The sequence below is a fragment of the Zootoca vivipara genome, chromosome 5 (assembly GCF_965207765.1).
Source record: "Zootoca vivipara chromosome 5, rZooViv2.hap1.1, whole genome shotgun sequence".
In the NCBI taxonomy this organism is placed as follows: domain Eukaryota; kingdom Metazoa; phylum Chordata; class Lepidosauria; order Squamata; family Lacertidae; genus Zootoca; species Zootoca vivipara.
The window spans coordinates 24,285,024-24,302,257 of record NC_142588.1 but is presented as its reverse complement, the minus strand read 5'-3'; the positions used below and the strand labels follow the sequence as shown (position 1 = coordinate 24,302,257).

The window sequence follows — 17,234 nt, the reverse complement described above, 5'->3', positions numbered from 1 at the left end:
CTTCAGGCAGTTCTCTGATTCCAACAGGATTGCTAGTGTAAGATTTATAGCACTGCAACCCCGAAACCTCAAAACGACAACAAAATTCTGTGTTGGTGAGAAGTTACTTGCAGATAAATACATGCAGGATTGATCTCTTACAGTGCAATCTCTACACCAGTAGCCTTCAACATATTCATAACCAGGATCCACCTTTAACTGAAGCATGCGCTGAGAGACTCGTTTCTTTTCTCTTTTTTTAACCACATACTGTATTTGTATGGTGAGTGACAGAAATCTAAGGCACTACCTGCCAGTGGGTCTGGACCCACCAACTGGAGACCAAAGTTCTATGTGTCCACTCAAAAGCAAGCCCCATTCAGATCAGTGGGAATTATTCCTAAATGGGTGCAGGATTTCAACCTGGCAAAGCAATGCAAAGGGGGCCCAGAGAGGCATGGGGTGGCCGATTCTCTGCAGCATCTGAAGCCTTACTGGCTCCTGTTGGCTGGGATGGATGTCGGAGGGTTTGCGCTCCCCCCCCCTCTCTCTCTCGGCTGGCACAGCAGAGGAGCCCAGGTTTCACCCCTTACCAGGAAAAGGATCAACTCAGGATCTAGTGGAAAGCCTTATTATGGTTTAATATGGAGGAATGGTTGCTGAAGAAAATGGAGACGAAGCTGATATGTTCAATGAGAGGATAACTATTGCTGACATTTATTAATAATGATAATGAGGAAACTCCCTTTGGACTTTTTCTGTAAAAAGGAAAGTGAATTAATCCATTTCAGTCGGAAGATTGGGGAAATATTGCCTAATGGAAAGTAGATCAGTTGCGTGTCGTTTGAGAGTGAATAGTTTCTTTTATGTAACTGTTTCTCTTTATCCCTTTGCTTTTATTTTTATTTAGATGAGTTTCTTTCATTACATTCAAGTATGAAAAAGCTTTAATATAATTTTATTTTTTAAAAAGAGGATCCAGTGCATTCATGGTCAGCCTTGTTCCTCCTCCTCCTCAGAGCCAGCCTGAGATGCTTTGCCACTGTAGGCAAAACACTCTGATACCACCTCTGAGCTCACCTGCTGTCACACCTCTGCTGCCACCAGACCTGCCGCCAAAGCTGCACACTTACCTGCAGCTGTGGCTACACTTCCCACCACAAGGGCGCAGCTGGCACAGTGGTGAGGGCAATGGTGCTGTGGCAGTGGTGGCAGCACCAAGGTGGGGAGGGGGTCAAATCTGCCGCCCGAGGCAAACGGCTTCCCCTTGCCTCATTTTGGGCTCATACGCTGGCCACTACTGGCGGAAGCACCCCACCAACAGAGCCCAATAAAGACACACTTCTGCCTCATCCTAATTCCCTCCAGCAATGTGGATTTTAGGGGCTTAAGGCTGCACTGTTCGCCACCTCCAGTTTTTCAGCACTCGTTCCTCTTTATTTATTTACTTCCGTTGACGAATGGCTTCTGATCAAATGCATCTAAGCAATTATGCCAAATATTTTTGCTTCTACACTTTTTAGGCATTTGCATGCAATCAACTGGGTCCCTTTAGGCAGTTACAATGGAAAACCAATAAAATAATCACCCATAGCACTGAAAGCAATCGATATACGAAAGCAACGCCGTGCAAGTTTTAGTGGAAAAAAATATACGAGTACTATACACGTCCCCAAGCATTTGCCCTCACAGTGCAACACAAACGCACCCTGAAGTGGTGGTTTTCATTAGCATTCCTTTTTCTGGCATCTGCTTTGCTGCCGTTTGATCTGATTCACTCTTACAGTTTCATGTGAAAATATGTCCTGGGAAAACATCAGCAGACGCTGTCAACTGGCATCTCTCCTTTTAATGTGCAGAGCAAATTCCTTTCCAAAAAAGGTTCAAAGAGCTGGAAATGCATTCCTGCTTAGAAAGGCGTAGTGATGCAATTAAATATTAAAGACTTCAAATGCCATTAAAAAACATTCACAACCCTAAATGCAGGAGGCGATTCCTCCCCCCCACAAAAATCTGACTTGAATTCTAGTGATCTCCACATTTCAGCCAGTTATTGAACAGGAATTTCTGAAGAAATCTTTGTTCTGATCACGGACGGTCATTTTGCTTCTTCTCTGTTCCTTGCTCCCCAGCAAGGATACTGGAGCACAGAATTTTTTGCTCTGCAATCAAGTCCGTATGTCACCAGATTCATTTCCACAATAAACAGAGATGTTTGGGCAGCTAGCCTTTGTGTATTTTGCAGTGTGCCAGGGGGAAAAGGGTGGGGAGTGGGTGGGGGGACACACAAATTCAAAGGAAGACACGTTTGATTAGCCACATCAGGCTACTCATGAGACTTGGGAGATTAAGAACTCCATATACCCGATGGTCTGCTGGTTTGGCACTATTTCCTCCTGTATTTCCTTACAACTCAAAGCTTGTTGCCTTTGCTGTAATCTAGGCACCCTTGAGAACCAAGGGGGAGAAAAACAAAACGGAAAGATTGCATCAAAATGTGCTTTGCTCTCATAGCCGCGTCTTCATAATGGATGATTAACCGCCGCCGCCACAAACCGGTTAAGCATTTGGATTTAACCCTAATTCTGACAGGGCACAGGCAGAGTGACATGAGCTGGTGGGGATACTCTAGCACAGGCATCCCCAAATTGCGGCCCTCCAGATTTTTGGCCTACAACTCCCATGATCCCTCGCTAACAGGACCAGTGGTCGGGGAAGATGGGAATTGTAGTCCAAAACATCTGGAGGGCCGAAGTTTAGGGATGCCTGCTCTAGCATCCTGTTTAATGTAAACACAACAGTTTTGTCCCTATGGGGGTGAAGTCAAACTGTTGGAAGTTGCAGCGCCTGCTGTGGCTGTGGAGACCAATGCGGGAGAGACATGTTTTGTTGCAGCCGGGGTAGGTGAAAGCATCTGGCTGGGCTGCTGTAGATGCACCATGGCTTTTCTTCTCTCCGCACTCCTCTCAGCGGTCATTCCTCCTCTGGTCACTGCTATGGATGCACAACCTGACTGCCTGCAGTCTCTGGGCACTGTGGTCATCTGCAAGGGATTCCCACACAGCGGGGTTGATGATGTTGCCTGCCTCCACCTCATGTTTGCAGACATCTTTGGAACACAGTCTACCAATGGGCCTGGTGACTGAGGCCAGCTCCACGCTACAGAATAACTGTGTCAATCCCATTCTTCAAACCAGGGAGTGGAGAGGGAACAAATGATGAGTGCTCTTGCCCTGGGAATCTGATGCATGGGAGTGAATTTGCTGCTTGGCAGGACTGTCTGCTGTCACTTGCACTCACAAGCAGGAAAACGTTATTATGCTCATATCCAGCTTGATTATACTCAGATTATTCCACGCTCAGATTATTCTGAGTGTGGAAACTCAGAAATATCTGGGGTGGGGAAATTTAACCGCCAGGCCCTCCCCCCCCCTCCCACTTTCTGGATTTCCAGTCTCTTCTTCCTCCCTCTATTAGTGTGCACTGGGAGAGAGGAAACTCTCTATCAGGATGCATAGAAGGAAGGAGAAAGAAGAGGCTGTCTCCCCAGAAACAGTTGGGAGGACAATGTCACACACTTCGGCTAGAGTCCTTAGTGATACAGGGTACCTGCTGGGGAGTGGACTTCTCTCCCCTTTAAATCGTCCCATTATAAAGAAGAGGGGTACAAAAAGTGCTAGATGCCTTAGAAACAAAAGAGGCTTCATTGTAAGTACCATTCTGATGTATATGACTGGATCATGATCAGAAAGGATGATTACAACCAGCTAGTTAAACTAAATTAGCCCTGCTGGTTTGGGCCCATAATAAAGAGTTGGGGATGGGCTTAAATCTGTAGTTAGAACCTCTACGCCCCCTGGTATGATGACCCATGAACAGTGCCGTAGCCACGGGGGAGCTAGCCAAGGTTTTTTTTTTTTGCCCCAGGTGAAGCCTCCAGATGGGTGCCATTGATGCTCTCAGACTGTGCGTGTGAACGCAAATGTGTGTGGGAGGGTGTGGGGGTGTCAAACTTGGTCTTTGACCTGGGTGAAATAAAGCCTAGTTTCGCTCCTGCTCCCAAGATCAATCAAGAATGGTGTCTCATAATGTTTGCTATCTGTGCTCTAACTAAGCCAAGACCATAAGGGAAAATATATTATCTTTGGTGTTTGGCCCTCAGCTTCACAATTCTGCTCCTCTGATTCATCAAAAGCAGAATGTGGCCATCTACTAAAAGTGGTGCAAATCACCTTTGTTCAGACTGGGTTTGGGTGGCTGGAGATTAGGGAGGAACAGAGGTGTGAAGGCCTGGGGATTGGGAAGATTCAGTGGATGGGTGGGGGAACAGATCCACCTACATCTTTTCAGAAACGAATAGGAGGAGGAGAAACATGGGGGAGGCAGTGGTTTCCTCACCTATTTTTCAATTTTTTTCTCAGGCCTTCACATATGTAGAAGAGTAAGGCAACAACGGGATTAATATTTTGTAATTGGACTTTTAAACATTCATATTGTTATCCACCCTGGGCCACTGAGATGGTGCTTAATATTTTGTAATTGGAGTTTTTAAAATTAATATTGTTATCCACCCTACACCCTTGAGACAATGCTTAATATTTTGTAATTGGACTTTAAAAAATTAATATTGTTATCCACCCTGGGCCCTTGACATGATGCAGGTTATACAATGAATAATAAGTAATTATCTAACTTATAAAATATACATTATCAATTGGGGCAGGTGTGAGGATAATGAACAAGGATTTTCAAATGTTTTTGTGTTGTTGTTTTGCTCTTATGTGTGCAGATCACTGGGGTTGCCAGCTCCTGAACATTGGTTACTTAAGCAGCTCCAGCGCAGGAAATATTATGCATTAAAAGCAGTAGTTTGGAGGGAAGAACAGGAGACTCTTCTCCCATAGGGCAAGCACAGAGACATCATTAAAGTAACTGGTGATGTATCTGCATTCAGAATGAGTAAACGCAAACCACAGATTGTAAATAAGACTAACATTTGGGCACCAATATCGCAGCAAGTGTTTTTATTATGCAGAAAACAAGATGTCCAGAAATGCCATTCTTAAAAAATGCCAGTTACTTTTATGATTTAGAAATCCATTTACTTGGAATAAAGTATTATTGGCTTACAGCGCAATCAGTAAACCCACACTGAATTCAATGGGAGTTATCCACAAGTCAGGTGAGGCTGCAATCATGCACTTAATGGTAAACACCATTGAACTCAGTGAGATGTACTTTTGAGTAGACATGCATACAACTGCACCATGAATGTCTCTTTAATGAAGGCCTGGCATTGCATGTTCACTTGGGGGGGGGTGTATTTTGTCTCGTTATGGCATTCCCACTACACAAATGTGCAAAGCATCGTATTATGCCTTTATTCACAACACACATCAGTTTATAGAGGCAACAAAAGAACAGTCCTGTGGCATTTTAATAAAGCAGGAAGCAAAAACAAAATACAAAAAAAAAAACCTGGAGTTTTTCAGCAACAAAATAAACGGTTGTAAATTTTAATACTGGTTTTCTCTATACTGTTCCTATCTTCTGACAGCTTCTCAACAGCTTCCAGATAAATGTACCCTGGGGAAAATACAAAGCAATGAAAGTTTGCCTGATTGAGTACTGATGGATTAATAATGAGAAAATAAATTTCCATGTACATATGGCTGTCATTACAATTTAAAAAATTCTTTAGTAATGATTTATTACTCTCTTTTGACAATTTTTGATAACGCCCACAGAGTTATGCTTGTCTATTTCTGCTCTCTCCATGTTCCATCTTTCCCATCAAAAAGGGCTGGTCTTTTTGCGCCCAGTCCTCAAGAGGCTGAAATTAGTTTTCTGGAGCAGTCATAAGAACCCAGAAGTGTCCTACAGGAGGATATCCAGCCTCCTGCTTCTTCTAGTGGCCAATTAGATGCCTCTGGGAAAAGCACAAGCAGGATGTGGGGCAACTGCCCTCTCCCGCTATTGTTCCCCAATGTCTTTTATTCAGAGGCATTACATCTCCCATCATAGAGAAAGGGGGGGTTTGTTGGCGTTTGAGAGACAGCGCCTGCTGTAGCTGCAGAGATCTAGGGTGCAAGCCTGGCAGGCCCAAGTTGCCCTGCCCTCACATGAAGTCTTGGGTTTGCAATTTTGGAGAGTGGAGTCCACAGCGCTGGGGAGTGGGCTGGCTGGCGAGGCCCCCTAGATTTAGAGGACCTAGGCTTCAGCCTACTTAGCCTATCCATAAATCCTGCACTGAAGCCTGGGCAGTGTGTATGGAGGTCCTTCACCATAATGACTCGCAGCCATTCCCTCTTTAAGCCATCAAATAATGTTGTCAGTATATAGATTTGTTGCCCTAGAAATATATATAGAGATTTGACTGCTCTGTTTAACTGAGCTCAATTTTTAATCAAGCTAAATGCTTAAAGATCAGAAAAGTTAATATCACACAGAAACGTTTGAACAATATATACCTGTTTAACCATACAGTACCCACAGTTCTATATAACAAATTTTAGAGAGTGTTATGGACAAACAGGTTGTGATTTTTTCAGTTTCAGCGCCTTTTCTCTCTTCTGTTTGGTGCAGCTAATAAACTGCCTTCTCATAAATTGCCTCATTGGATGCACCAGGTGAAGCCTGGCTATAAAGCAAAGCGGGGGGGGGGCTGTTGGCTGAACAGGCGCCTGAACAACAACGCGCGGCTGCGCAGCCATTCGCCTCAGGGGCCGCCAGGGGAGCGCGGCCTTCTAACAAGGAGCTGTGGCCGAGGCGGGACAAGGAGAAGGAGGCGGAGGAAAAGGCGGGCCCTGCGCTGCAGTTGGGCCGGAGCAGCGGCGAAGGAGGCGGAGCGGGAAGTTTGAACTGCGGCGGCTCTGAGGAGGAGGAGGCGGCCATAGCCATAGCCGAGGCGGGAAAGGCGATGAGGCGGTGCCGGGCAGGCCGCGTTGCCGACGAGCAGCAGGTGAAGGAGGGACAGGTGAGCAGTGGGGGCCGTTCGCCTCCCCGCCTTTGGGGGGGGGCGGAGAGCAAACGCGCGTTGCTGTTGTTTTGGAGGTCTGTCTCCCCGTCCTCCTTGCATGCTGCATCAAGTAAATAGTAATCAGGGGAGGAGAGAAGGCGGCGACATGGATTCCCGCCCCCTCCCCTCCCTCGTCTCCTTTCCTGGCAGCGGCCGGCTAAAGCCCCAGGAGAAGGCAGGGGCCGGGCGCCCATCGCCCTTTTAGACCCAGGAGCCAAAAATTTGGAAACGGGCTAGGGATGAGGTATTAAAGTTCAACCCTCCCCGCTTTGGAGACTCTCGGATTTTGGCTTTGGGCGGTTTTTCTTCAAGGACACCCCCCCCCCCGACTTTTTGCTCCCTTTCAGTGGTGTAGCGGAGCAGGGATGGGGAAGGGACGAAGGGCTGCAGCAGGGACGGCGAGGTGCCCTCCGGCGACCCTCTTTTTTTTTTGCCGGCCCAGTGACCGCCAAATAAAGGAAAGCCCCTAAACCGACCAGAATGCCACCCAATAGCGAGCAGTCCCATCGTTTTACTCTTTGATAGGCTGCACCTTAAGCAAAGCTGCCTTAGTGCTGAAGCTCTCATCAATGAAAAGAAAGCCACCTTCGTTTGCACAGTACTGTACAGCGTAGTCTTAGAAGGGTTGTCAGGAAGGACACCTGCCCCTCAGATTTTACTGCACCCGAGTAGTCCTCGAAGGATCTCTTGAGCCATGCCATAGCCTCCCTGTGTGATGCTGGCTTTCTAGTTTTAGGACTCTGGTCACCCCTTGGACTCTAGCCAGGCCTTTTGGGCTGAGAGCCTTAACGCAGCCCACGGGCAGTGGGCAAATTGCCTTTTAGAAAAGTATGGTCCATCTTCTCCAGGATCCTTGGAACATAGACTGAAAATGTCTTTAACCCCATCGCAGAACTGAATATGAAATAAAAATCTACACCTCCTAGTAAGGATAAGTTAGCTTATACCCTACAGATGTTGATGAACTACACTAGTTCCCACCATACTTTACTACAGTGGTACCTCGGTTTATGAACACAATTGGTTCCGGAAGTCTGTTCATAAACTGAAGCGTTCATAAACTGAAGTGAACTTTCCCATTGAAAGTAATGGAAAGTGAATTAATCTGTTCCAGATGGGTCCGCGGCGTTCATAAACGAAAATTCGTAAACCGAGGTGTTCATAAACCGAGGTTCCACTGTATTGGCTAAGGAGGCTGCGGGCTGATGATGGTTGTAGTTCCTGTCATCTGTTGTTCCTGGTTTAACTAACTTTATTCCCCTCCAATAAATCATAAATCTGTCATTTGGGGTTTATCTGACAACTCCATTGTGTTTTGGTGTTTAGGATGGCAGCATTCAAGAAAAAATTGACTTTGAAACGAGAATGCGAGAAGGAATTTGTAAGCTGCTTGCTGTGAGCACACAAAAGGACCAAATATTGCATGCAGTTAAGAATCTGATGGTTTGCAATGCTCGCATCCTTGCCTACAGGAGAGAATTACAGAAACAGACAGGAGAATCAACCATGAAGAGAACCACAGTGCGGTCAGTAGTAATCTCAAGAGTTTTCTTGCAAGCATTCCCCATTAATCACTCATTATTACAGTAATGGCCTGTACTTCAGCATGGGGTAACTACTCACCAACCAATATTCTCCAAACATTGGGTTTTTAATGAAAATATTACTGACTTAATTGCTGTGATGGGACATGGGTGGCACTGTGGCTTGCCGATCGGAAGGTTGGCGGTTTGAATCCCCGCAATGGGGTGAGCTCCCGTTGCTCGGTCCCAGCTCCTGCCCACCTAGCAGTTCGAAAGCATGTCAAGTACAAGTAGATAAATAGGTACTGCTCCGGTGGGAAGGTTAATGGCATTTCCGTGCGCTGCTCTGGTTTGCTAGAAGCGACTTAGTCATGCTGTCTGCGGACAAACGCCGGATCTCTCTGCCTATAGAGCAAGATGAGTGCCGCAACCCCAGAGTCGTCTGCGACTGGACCTAATGGTCAGGGGTACCTTTATTTACCTTTAATTGCTGTGATGCAACAAATGTTTCTGCTGCTGAAGTTGAAAGACAGGTGCAATTTCTGTAAGCAGCAGATGATCGGTGTGGCCTTAGTCTCATTCAGGGACTAAGAACAGTTTTAGCTGCTGCACTAGTTGGAAGAAAAGTAGAGGGTTGAAAGAGCAGATAATTCTTATGAAGGAGATCCAGGAGTCAAGGAGATCTTGAGATGGGTCTAGTGACAAGAAACACCATCCTGTGTGGGAACCACTTTGGGTTTGGAGGAGTGACTCCCACATGGCTAGGATAACCTGGTCCCCTAATGAAGAAACACAGGAAGGAGCAAGTGATAATGTGTAAATTTTCTGTAAGCAATGGGAACGAGCTCTGCAACCCTCAGAAGCAAAGTATTCTCAGGGCAGGTGTGACCTTTAAAGTGTTTTGAGCCTTGCAGTTACATTTCTTATCTAAAGATGCCATATCAAATGTTAGAAGACACAGAAAAGCTTGGGCATATATTTACAATATCTTCCCTGTACACACCCCCCCCCCAATAAAATAAAATAAAACGATTAATTGGTGCCATCTGCTGGTCAATATTGATAACTACATCAACCAAGAAAGGAAATAAAATACCTGTCCTCCAGCCAACTCGAAAAAGATGGTTTAGGATTTTAAAATCCTGAATTTAATTATTATTATGCTTCACTGTAGCTTTGGCCACTTGCTTATTTTTGTATTATATTACATTTTTAATGTATTCATTCATTGCTTTTTACACAAAATTGTCAAAGTAACTTAGAAAAACAAGAAATACGAAAATGAAAATATATGAACAGAATCTAAAACGCTAATCCATATATGACAGATTCATTCCACTAAAAGGATGAGCACAAAAGAGGAAGTAGTCTGCCAAAAGGAGGACAGGGCACCATTGAATTTCTATGCTGGACGTGGAAAAGGGTGTTTCGCAGCTGGGGCAGCTGACAGCCTAGGTTTCTGTGCTAGGCAGCATGTATATACTACCTCCTCTCTGCCTAGCACAGAAACCAAAAGAGGTTGCCACTGATGGCTCAGAGCACTTCATCTCTCCTCCAGCAGCCTATTACATATTCTTACTGGACATCCAGGAGGTGAAGCTTCCTATTTAACATCCTGCATAGAAACGAAGGGGTTGGCTGCAGCTGCTCCTTCCTTCTACCACCAGCCTGTTGTGCTTTTGTGCTAGACATGCAGCAGACCAAGCACCTGCTTGTCTAGCATACCAACACAGCAGGCTGATGGCAGAGGAATTGCGCAATCTGTAACTCCAGCACTATTCTACTTTGTTTTTATGCTGAGCAGGGCATTGTCTCTTGTATGTCGAGTGAAGAGACATAGTGGGTTCATGGCAAAAGGACCAAGTGATAATGCCTCTACAAGGACTTTTCCTGTGTGTCCAGTAAAGAAGCAAAGGAGGAAGTAAATTGTTTTAATTTGTTGCTCTGTCCATCTTGCCCCAGTTCCTGTTATGAGTAAAAAGGATACCTAGAGAAATTTGCCCAAGACACAAAGTACCATACTAGTTATGTTCTAATGTCATTGAAAGATGGGAATTTGCAGAAAAGCACAAATGTGGTTTGCCAGATTTGTTTGGTTTCAACCAGGCTTAGAAGTTCCAGTAGATTTCATATGATAGAGCTATTTGGAGGGTGTGTGTTAATGTTCACAGTTATGAATGTGCTACAGTGTCCTAAAAATGTGTCATTTTTGAACCCTAAGTGGCTTAATTTTAATGGGTTGGTTAGAGTTGCAATACAGTGGTACCTCGACTAATGAATAACCCTACTTAGGAAAAATTCTACTTACGAACGATACAAATTGGGGCCTGCTTACTAATTTTTTCGACATCCGAAGGCTGGATCGAGCCCCCACCGCCCGAGGCCGGATCGGGCGCTGCGGCCTACGGCCAGATCGGCCCCCCCACTGCCGCCCCATGCGGCCTCTTGGCGCTCGGCCCACGGCTGGATCAGCCGCCGCTGCCGGCGGCCTATGGCCAGATCGCCCCCCCCCGCTGCCGCCCCTAGCGGCCTCCTGACGCTCGGCTTACGACCGGATCGGCCCCCGTCGCCACCACTAGCTGGCCTCCCACCAGATCGCCGCCTCCCCCACTCGGCCTATGGCCGGATCAGGCCCCCGCCGCCACCCGCCCGCGCTCCCTGCACTGAAAGGTAATGTTGCTGTGCAGTTTGCGTGCCTTTAAAGTCTTTAAAGTCTCTTTTAAAGGGTCTTTTTCCTAGGCTCCGGGACGAATTAATCCATTCCCAATGCATTCCTATGGGAAACATAGTTTCGACTTACGAATGTTTCTACTCACGAATGTGCATTCGGAACAGATTAAATTCGCAAGTAGAGGTTCCACTGTACTTTGATGTGTGGATCCCTCTTGAGCATAACTGACTACACAATAATTTGACCTCAGACAAATTTATTTTGAAAGAAGAGAAGTAGATAGAAATTAATTTCTTTATCTAATTATAAGCTTTATTTTGTTTTGTCAGATGTTCAGATTTTGCAGCTAAAGACCGTGAAGCTTGTGCAGGCAGACTTGCCATATCAGGTATTATTATGTTCTGAAAGCCTTCAGTTGGTGAGCTTGAAAATTTGCTGATGCAATATAAATTGCAATGCAGTGTCTTTTCATTGAAATGCATGCTCTCTGTGTGAAATGGCTAGCCTTGGGTAACTCTGTAACTAAATCCATTTGGAAAGTAAATGCATTCATTGCATTTAAGATAATATTCAAGACCTTATCACCCTCACTGTGTAACTGTCTTGTACAAAGGATAGGCTTTTACATTTCCAGCTTCATCACTGGAGGATATAACTGCTTAAGAACCAAGCAAGTGTATATCTCAAGTTTTGAAAATTACTTCTGATGTGGCATAAGCAGTGAAATTACAAGTATTGCATTCTAAATAGTACTTCTATGTCTTGGTCCTAAACTGGCATACTCCGAAAATAAGGCTCATTAATTTAAACAGAATGCAAGGTGCATTTAACTGGCCAGTAGGATCACAGTCTTAGTTTTTTCAAAAGGTGCGTAGGGAGAGGGGATCTGTGATGTTCTCGCTTTTAAATTGATCATCCTCGCCTATCTGAAGGCCTCCTGTTTTAATGACTTGCCCATTCCCCCTCATTACCGCTTATGCCTTGAATTTGCTCCCCAAACAGCTTTATTAATTGAAGCCCTTCCTCAAGGCTCACTTCACCCATGACTCCTTTGGCTTACCTCCTTAGTTCCAAATTCAAAGCCTAAATATATGTATTTGCATCTTCAAAGATTGTTCCAATTACGTTTGCCTCATCTTCGTTGTAGACACCTGTCCTATTGCCTAAATCATGGGTAGGCAAACTAAGGCCGGGGGGCCGGATCCGGCCCAATAGCCTTCTCAGTCTGGCCCGTGGACAGTCCGGGAATCAGCATGTTTCTACATGAGTAGAATGTGTGCTTTTATTTAAAATACATCTCTTGAGTTATTTGTGGGGCATAGGAATTCATTCATCCACCCCCCCCCCCAAAAAAAATAGTCTGGCCCCCCACAAGGTCTGAGGGACAGTGGACTGGCCCCCTGCTGAAAAAGTTTGCTGACCACTGGTCTAAATCTAGATTGTTAACTGATTTGGACAGAAACCTTGTTGTTCCTTGTTGCTGTTTACATAACACCACCATTGTGCATGGCATTTTTCTGATTACAGAAGGTCCCTGCCTCAAGCTTTGGAGGGACTATGAGACTGGGCCAAGGCCATGTACCTGTTCAGCACAGTGGATGGTAGCATTATCACTGGATTCAGGATAGCACATAGGGAGTTCAGACCTTGGGGAGAAAGATGAGCAGTTCCATCTTGGACATACTGAGTTTGAAACAACATAACTTGCAAGTAGAAATATCAGGTGGCTGGAGATGTAGGGTTGCAGGGAGAACAGCTCAGGAGGAGAGAAAGAAAGAGCTGAGTGTTCTCTCCCTGCAGGGGGTACAGAAAGCCATAGCATTACAGATTTGATGAGGTCTCTCAGGAATAATGTGCAGTGGCAGAAAAGCAGGGATCCAGGAACAGATCTCAGAGGAACCCAAGAACAGATCCCCAACAGAGAGGAAAAGCAAAAGAAGAGCTTCCACCTATGGAAATATTGAAAGAGCTATTAGACTGATCAGAAGACAATCAGTGAAAGGCCAAATTATGGAAACCCAGGACATAAAAGTGAATTGTATAGGGGAGAAATAGCAGCAGCAGCAGCACTAATTTTCCAACTTGCCAGGCTAAACTACAAAACCTTTGCCTGTGTGCCAGAATATAATTATATAAAGTGATTACTGGTAGTTGGTCTGACCAGCAATTTTTTTCTGGTGAAGCTCTGAAGAAAATAACCTTCTGCCTTTATCCTATATAATAATATGCAAGTTGTCCCTGCGTCCAAGCTGTCCCGTGTGTCCCTGGGTCACTGCGCATGTCCCCCAGAGACACAGGGATTGGACGGAGGGACAACGGCCAACCGCCGCTCCGCCAACCGCCGCTCCGAAGCCCAGTCTCATGCTGGAGGTGCGTGGTGAGTCGGCGGGGGAAAGAAGCGCTCCCCCCGGCAGCCTTGCCGCGCACCGCCGGCATGGGACTGCGCTTCCTCGGCGAACACAAGCAGGCAGACAGCCCGCCTGCTTGCCTTCCCCGAGGAAGCCGAAGCGGCAGCGGGCGGCAAGGGAAGCCGGCTTTTTCCTCCCCTTTTTCCCGCCGCCACTAAGCCAGTCCCCGAGCTGAAGTGCGGCGCGGCGGGGGCTTTTCGCCGTTTGCCTTCCCGGAGCGAAGGGGGAGGCAAACGGCGAAAAGCACCCGCCGCGCCGCACTTCGGCTCGGGGACTGGCTTGGCGTGCGCGGCGAGGCGGCGGGGGGGGAGGAGAAGCGCTCCTCCCCCCCCGCCTCACCACGCAGCGCTGACATGGGACGGGGCTTCGGAGACCTTCTCCGAAGCCCCGTCTCATGCGGGAGGTGCGCGGCGAGGCGGCGGTGGGGGGGGGAGAAGCGCTCCTCCTCCCCCGCCACCTCGGCACGCAGCGCCGACATGGGACGGGGCTTCGGAGACCTTCTCCGAAGCCCCGTCTCATGCGGGAGGTGCGCGGCGAGGAGGCGGGGGGGAGAAGCGCTCCTCCCCCCCGCCGCCTCACCACGCAGCGCTGACATGGGACGGGGCTTCGGAGACCTTCTCCGAAGCCCCGTCTCACGCGGGAGGTGCGCGGCGAGGCGGCGGGGGGGGGAGAAGCGCTCCTCCCCCCCGCCGCCTCAGCACGCAGTGCCGGCATGAGACGGGGCTTCGGAGACCTCCGAAGCTCCGTCCCATGCCGGCGCTGCACAGAGCAGCGTTCTAGCGCCCGTTTTTAAACAGGCTGAATTCTACTAGTTGAAAATAAATCTATTATTGCCAGCTTTTTATCTGTTTAGTTTAAATTCTACTTTATTCTTGCCTCAGTGTTGGATTTTGTTACATTAATGTGACTCCAAGAAACGGATAGCCAATTAAATGCTATGAAATCTTTGAAGCAGAGTCTCATGAGAATACATTGCCAGTGGGATTTATTGCTGAAATAGCAGGCTTCGATAATGTGCACCATAGGCCAAAGAATGTCTGCTTATGAAATTGATTGAGATGTAATCTTCTTTGACACGAAGCTGTTCACTTCTGCCATTCCACATTTCCCTGCATGTTGCAAACTCTTTATGAAGCATCATTTGAAAGCCAAGTTACTTTGATTTTTACTCATAACTGGAAATGAGTGATTCTAATAAATTGCCATTCTAGTTTTAGTAAACAGTGTAAAACATCACATCTCAACTCTTTCTGTGATTATTGGGTGCTTCTCTTCCTTTTAAAGCCAAGTTTATCCTAATTTTTTTCCAAAGTGTTGGAAAAATATGCAGCTTGTCAGTGTCTCCCAATATCTCCCTCTTGTGGTGTCCAAATCATTTTGCTTATTAGTTGGCAACACAAAGGTATAATATTCCATACAAAATTATCCTGTGATTTCAGAATATAGTGTGATGCATCTTCCTCAAAGATAGCAGGAGCTGTCATGTTCAAGGGTCGACATAATTTGGCCTTGGAGGAGGAGTTTGGATTTGACATCCCGCTTTATCACTACCCTAAGGAGCCGAAGCAATGAATGATTTCACTGTTTTGCAAGCATCCTTGAGACATGGTGGAAGGAGTGGGAGATTCTGAATAAAAGTGCTTTCTTATGTTGAGCTAGCCAAGTGCATTTATGGACTTGTTCTTGCAGAATCAGACTGCTGGTTCTTCCAGCCTAGGGCTGTTTACTCTCTGTGGCAGTAGCTCACCAAACTTTCGGGCAAAGTTCTTCTGCGTCATTGATGCCCATGGTCCTTTAGAAGAACCTGGCACACTGTGAAATAACAATCTGTCACTGAGATATTCCCAAGGTAAATCAGCACTATTGACTCAATAATGGACTAAAATAAATAAAAGCTCCCAACTACCAAGTAAAGTGGTACCTCACGAACAAATCGGCTCCCGAACGCCGCAAACCTGGGAGTGAGTGTTCCGGTTTGCAAATATTTTTTGGAAGTTGAGCATCCAACATCTGCGGCTTCCAATTGAGTGCAGGAAGGCAATCAGACGTTACACCTTGGTTTTCGAACGGTTTTGGGAGTCGAACAGACTCCCGGAACTAATTAAGTTCAAGAACCAAGGTACCACTGTATTTTTAGGTACAGTACATTTGTGTAAGATTCTAAACTGTTCTTAAATGAAAATGCCCTTTCAGTTGACGTTCTTGTGAAATTCTGCCAAAGGGAAGCCGATGATAATTGAACAGTATAATTGATGATTGATTAGGCAGGCTGCTGGATACTGTGTGCTTGACTTTTGCCACAGATAAGGATTAAAAGAAACAATTCTGAATTATTGGATTGTATTGGGATAGCATCATGATGTCACCATGTTTAATTTCTCCTACTTACTTTTAGATCTCCGAATTCCATTAATGTGGAAAGGCTCTGATCACTTCAGCAGCAGAGACAGTACGTATGTTTTGTAAAATTGTTTTGTACAACTAAACAGGAGGGCTCAATCTCCTATTATTAGCGGTTGAGCAAGAGGGCATTGTGCAGCATTTACTTCTCACTTGGCATGTAATGTGACCTCGCAATAGACCTAACATAGTTATTTGAAATAGGCTGACTTGAAATCTATAGTTCTTAAAATATGCAATGCTTGGAAGAGTGTAGAGTGACAGAAGTGTATGATGCTATCACATATTCAGTAGTAGGAGAGCTGAAATATCAGATAAAGATACAGAAAGTAATCCTGCTAGTTGAAACATTGAAATGTATCTAAATGAAACTTTGTCTCCTGTTGGATGGATTATTGACTTGGCTTCGTGCAGGCATGCAGTTTGCTGTGTCATGGAGATTAACTCCTGAGTCTTTTCAAACTGTCTCTTCCCCCACCATCCCTAAAGATTTCACTTTGAATTTCCGTAAGGTCAGAGAGGCTCAGTATGGCAAAATGCTCTTATCCTTCATTGTGCATTCGTAATAGTGTGTGTTTTCAAGATTCTTTAATGCGAGTTTGTAAAAAAAGGGGGAAAAAGAAAGTAGGTTTATCAGAAAATAATAGCTTCCATGAGTTTTAAAGAAGCAAAGATAATAATTTGGTCCGGGTATAAATATTTTTGTTATAAAAACTGCTATATTGTGTAAATTCTTAAAAGTTTACCTGCAAAGGTTCTGCTGAATATATAGACATGGACACTAAAGACGATCCAGTGACCTGCTGAATCTTCCCCTCCTTTGCATCTTTCTGCTGCATGCAAAAAAGTGTTTTAGTTTTTGTGTGATTTTCATTGTACTGTGTTATAATTGTCGTAAACACCTTCAATTCTTTATTTAATTGCAATAAACAATTTAATAAATAAATAAATATAGCAACTTTTTAAATAGTATTTTTGGATTTTCTTTTTTCAGGAACCCAACGTTACTCAGTATTTTGCTTACTCAAAGCAGGAACTCAGGTTTTTGATACAGACTTGCTTATTGTGGATAAAGCAATCACAGATATATGTTTTGAAGGTGCAACCATATTGTAAGTATCTCTGGATCAATGTAGAGCTGCAGGGCCTCACCAAATTGCAAGTTTAAAAAGAATGAAAGACTCTTCTGAAGACAAAAATTCAAAAACAATCACACAACCTTTCTATTACACCGA

At 45.4% G+C, this 17,234-nt stretch overlaps 1 protein-coding gene across 1 annotated transcript in view; it reads left to right on the top strand.

The window, feature by feature from the left end:
• The first annotated feature begins 5,405 nt into the window (after window positions 1–5,405).
• The window catches only part of RTKN2 (rhotekin 2), a 29,138-nt gene continuing 17,309 nt past the window's right edge, over window positions 5,406–17,234 (top strand). Inside the window, exons 1-5 of the mRNA XM_035138071.3 lie at window positions 5,406–6,955; window positions 8,324–8,523; window positions 11,521–11,579; window positions 15,995–16,048; window positions 16,994–17,111. Of these exons, the coding sequence (XP_034993962.3) occupies window positions 6,899–6,955; window positions 8,324–8,523; window positions 11,521–11,579; window positions 15,995–16,048; window positions 16,994–17,111 (488 nt within the window). The 5' untranslated portion in view covers window positions 5,406–6,898. The remainder of the gene's footprint in view (window positions 6,956–8,323; window positions 8,524–11,520; window positions 11,580–15,994; window positions 16,049–16,993; window positions 17,112–17,234) is intronic.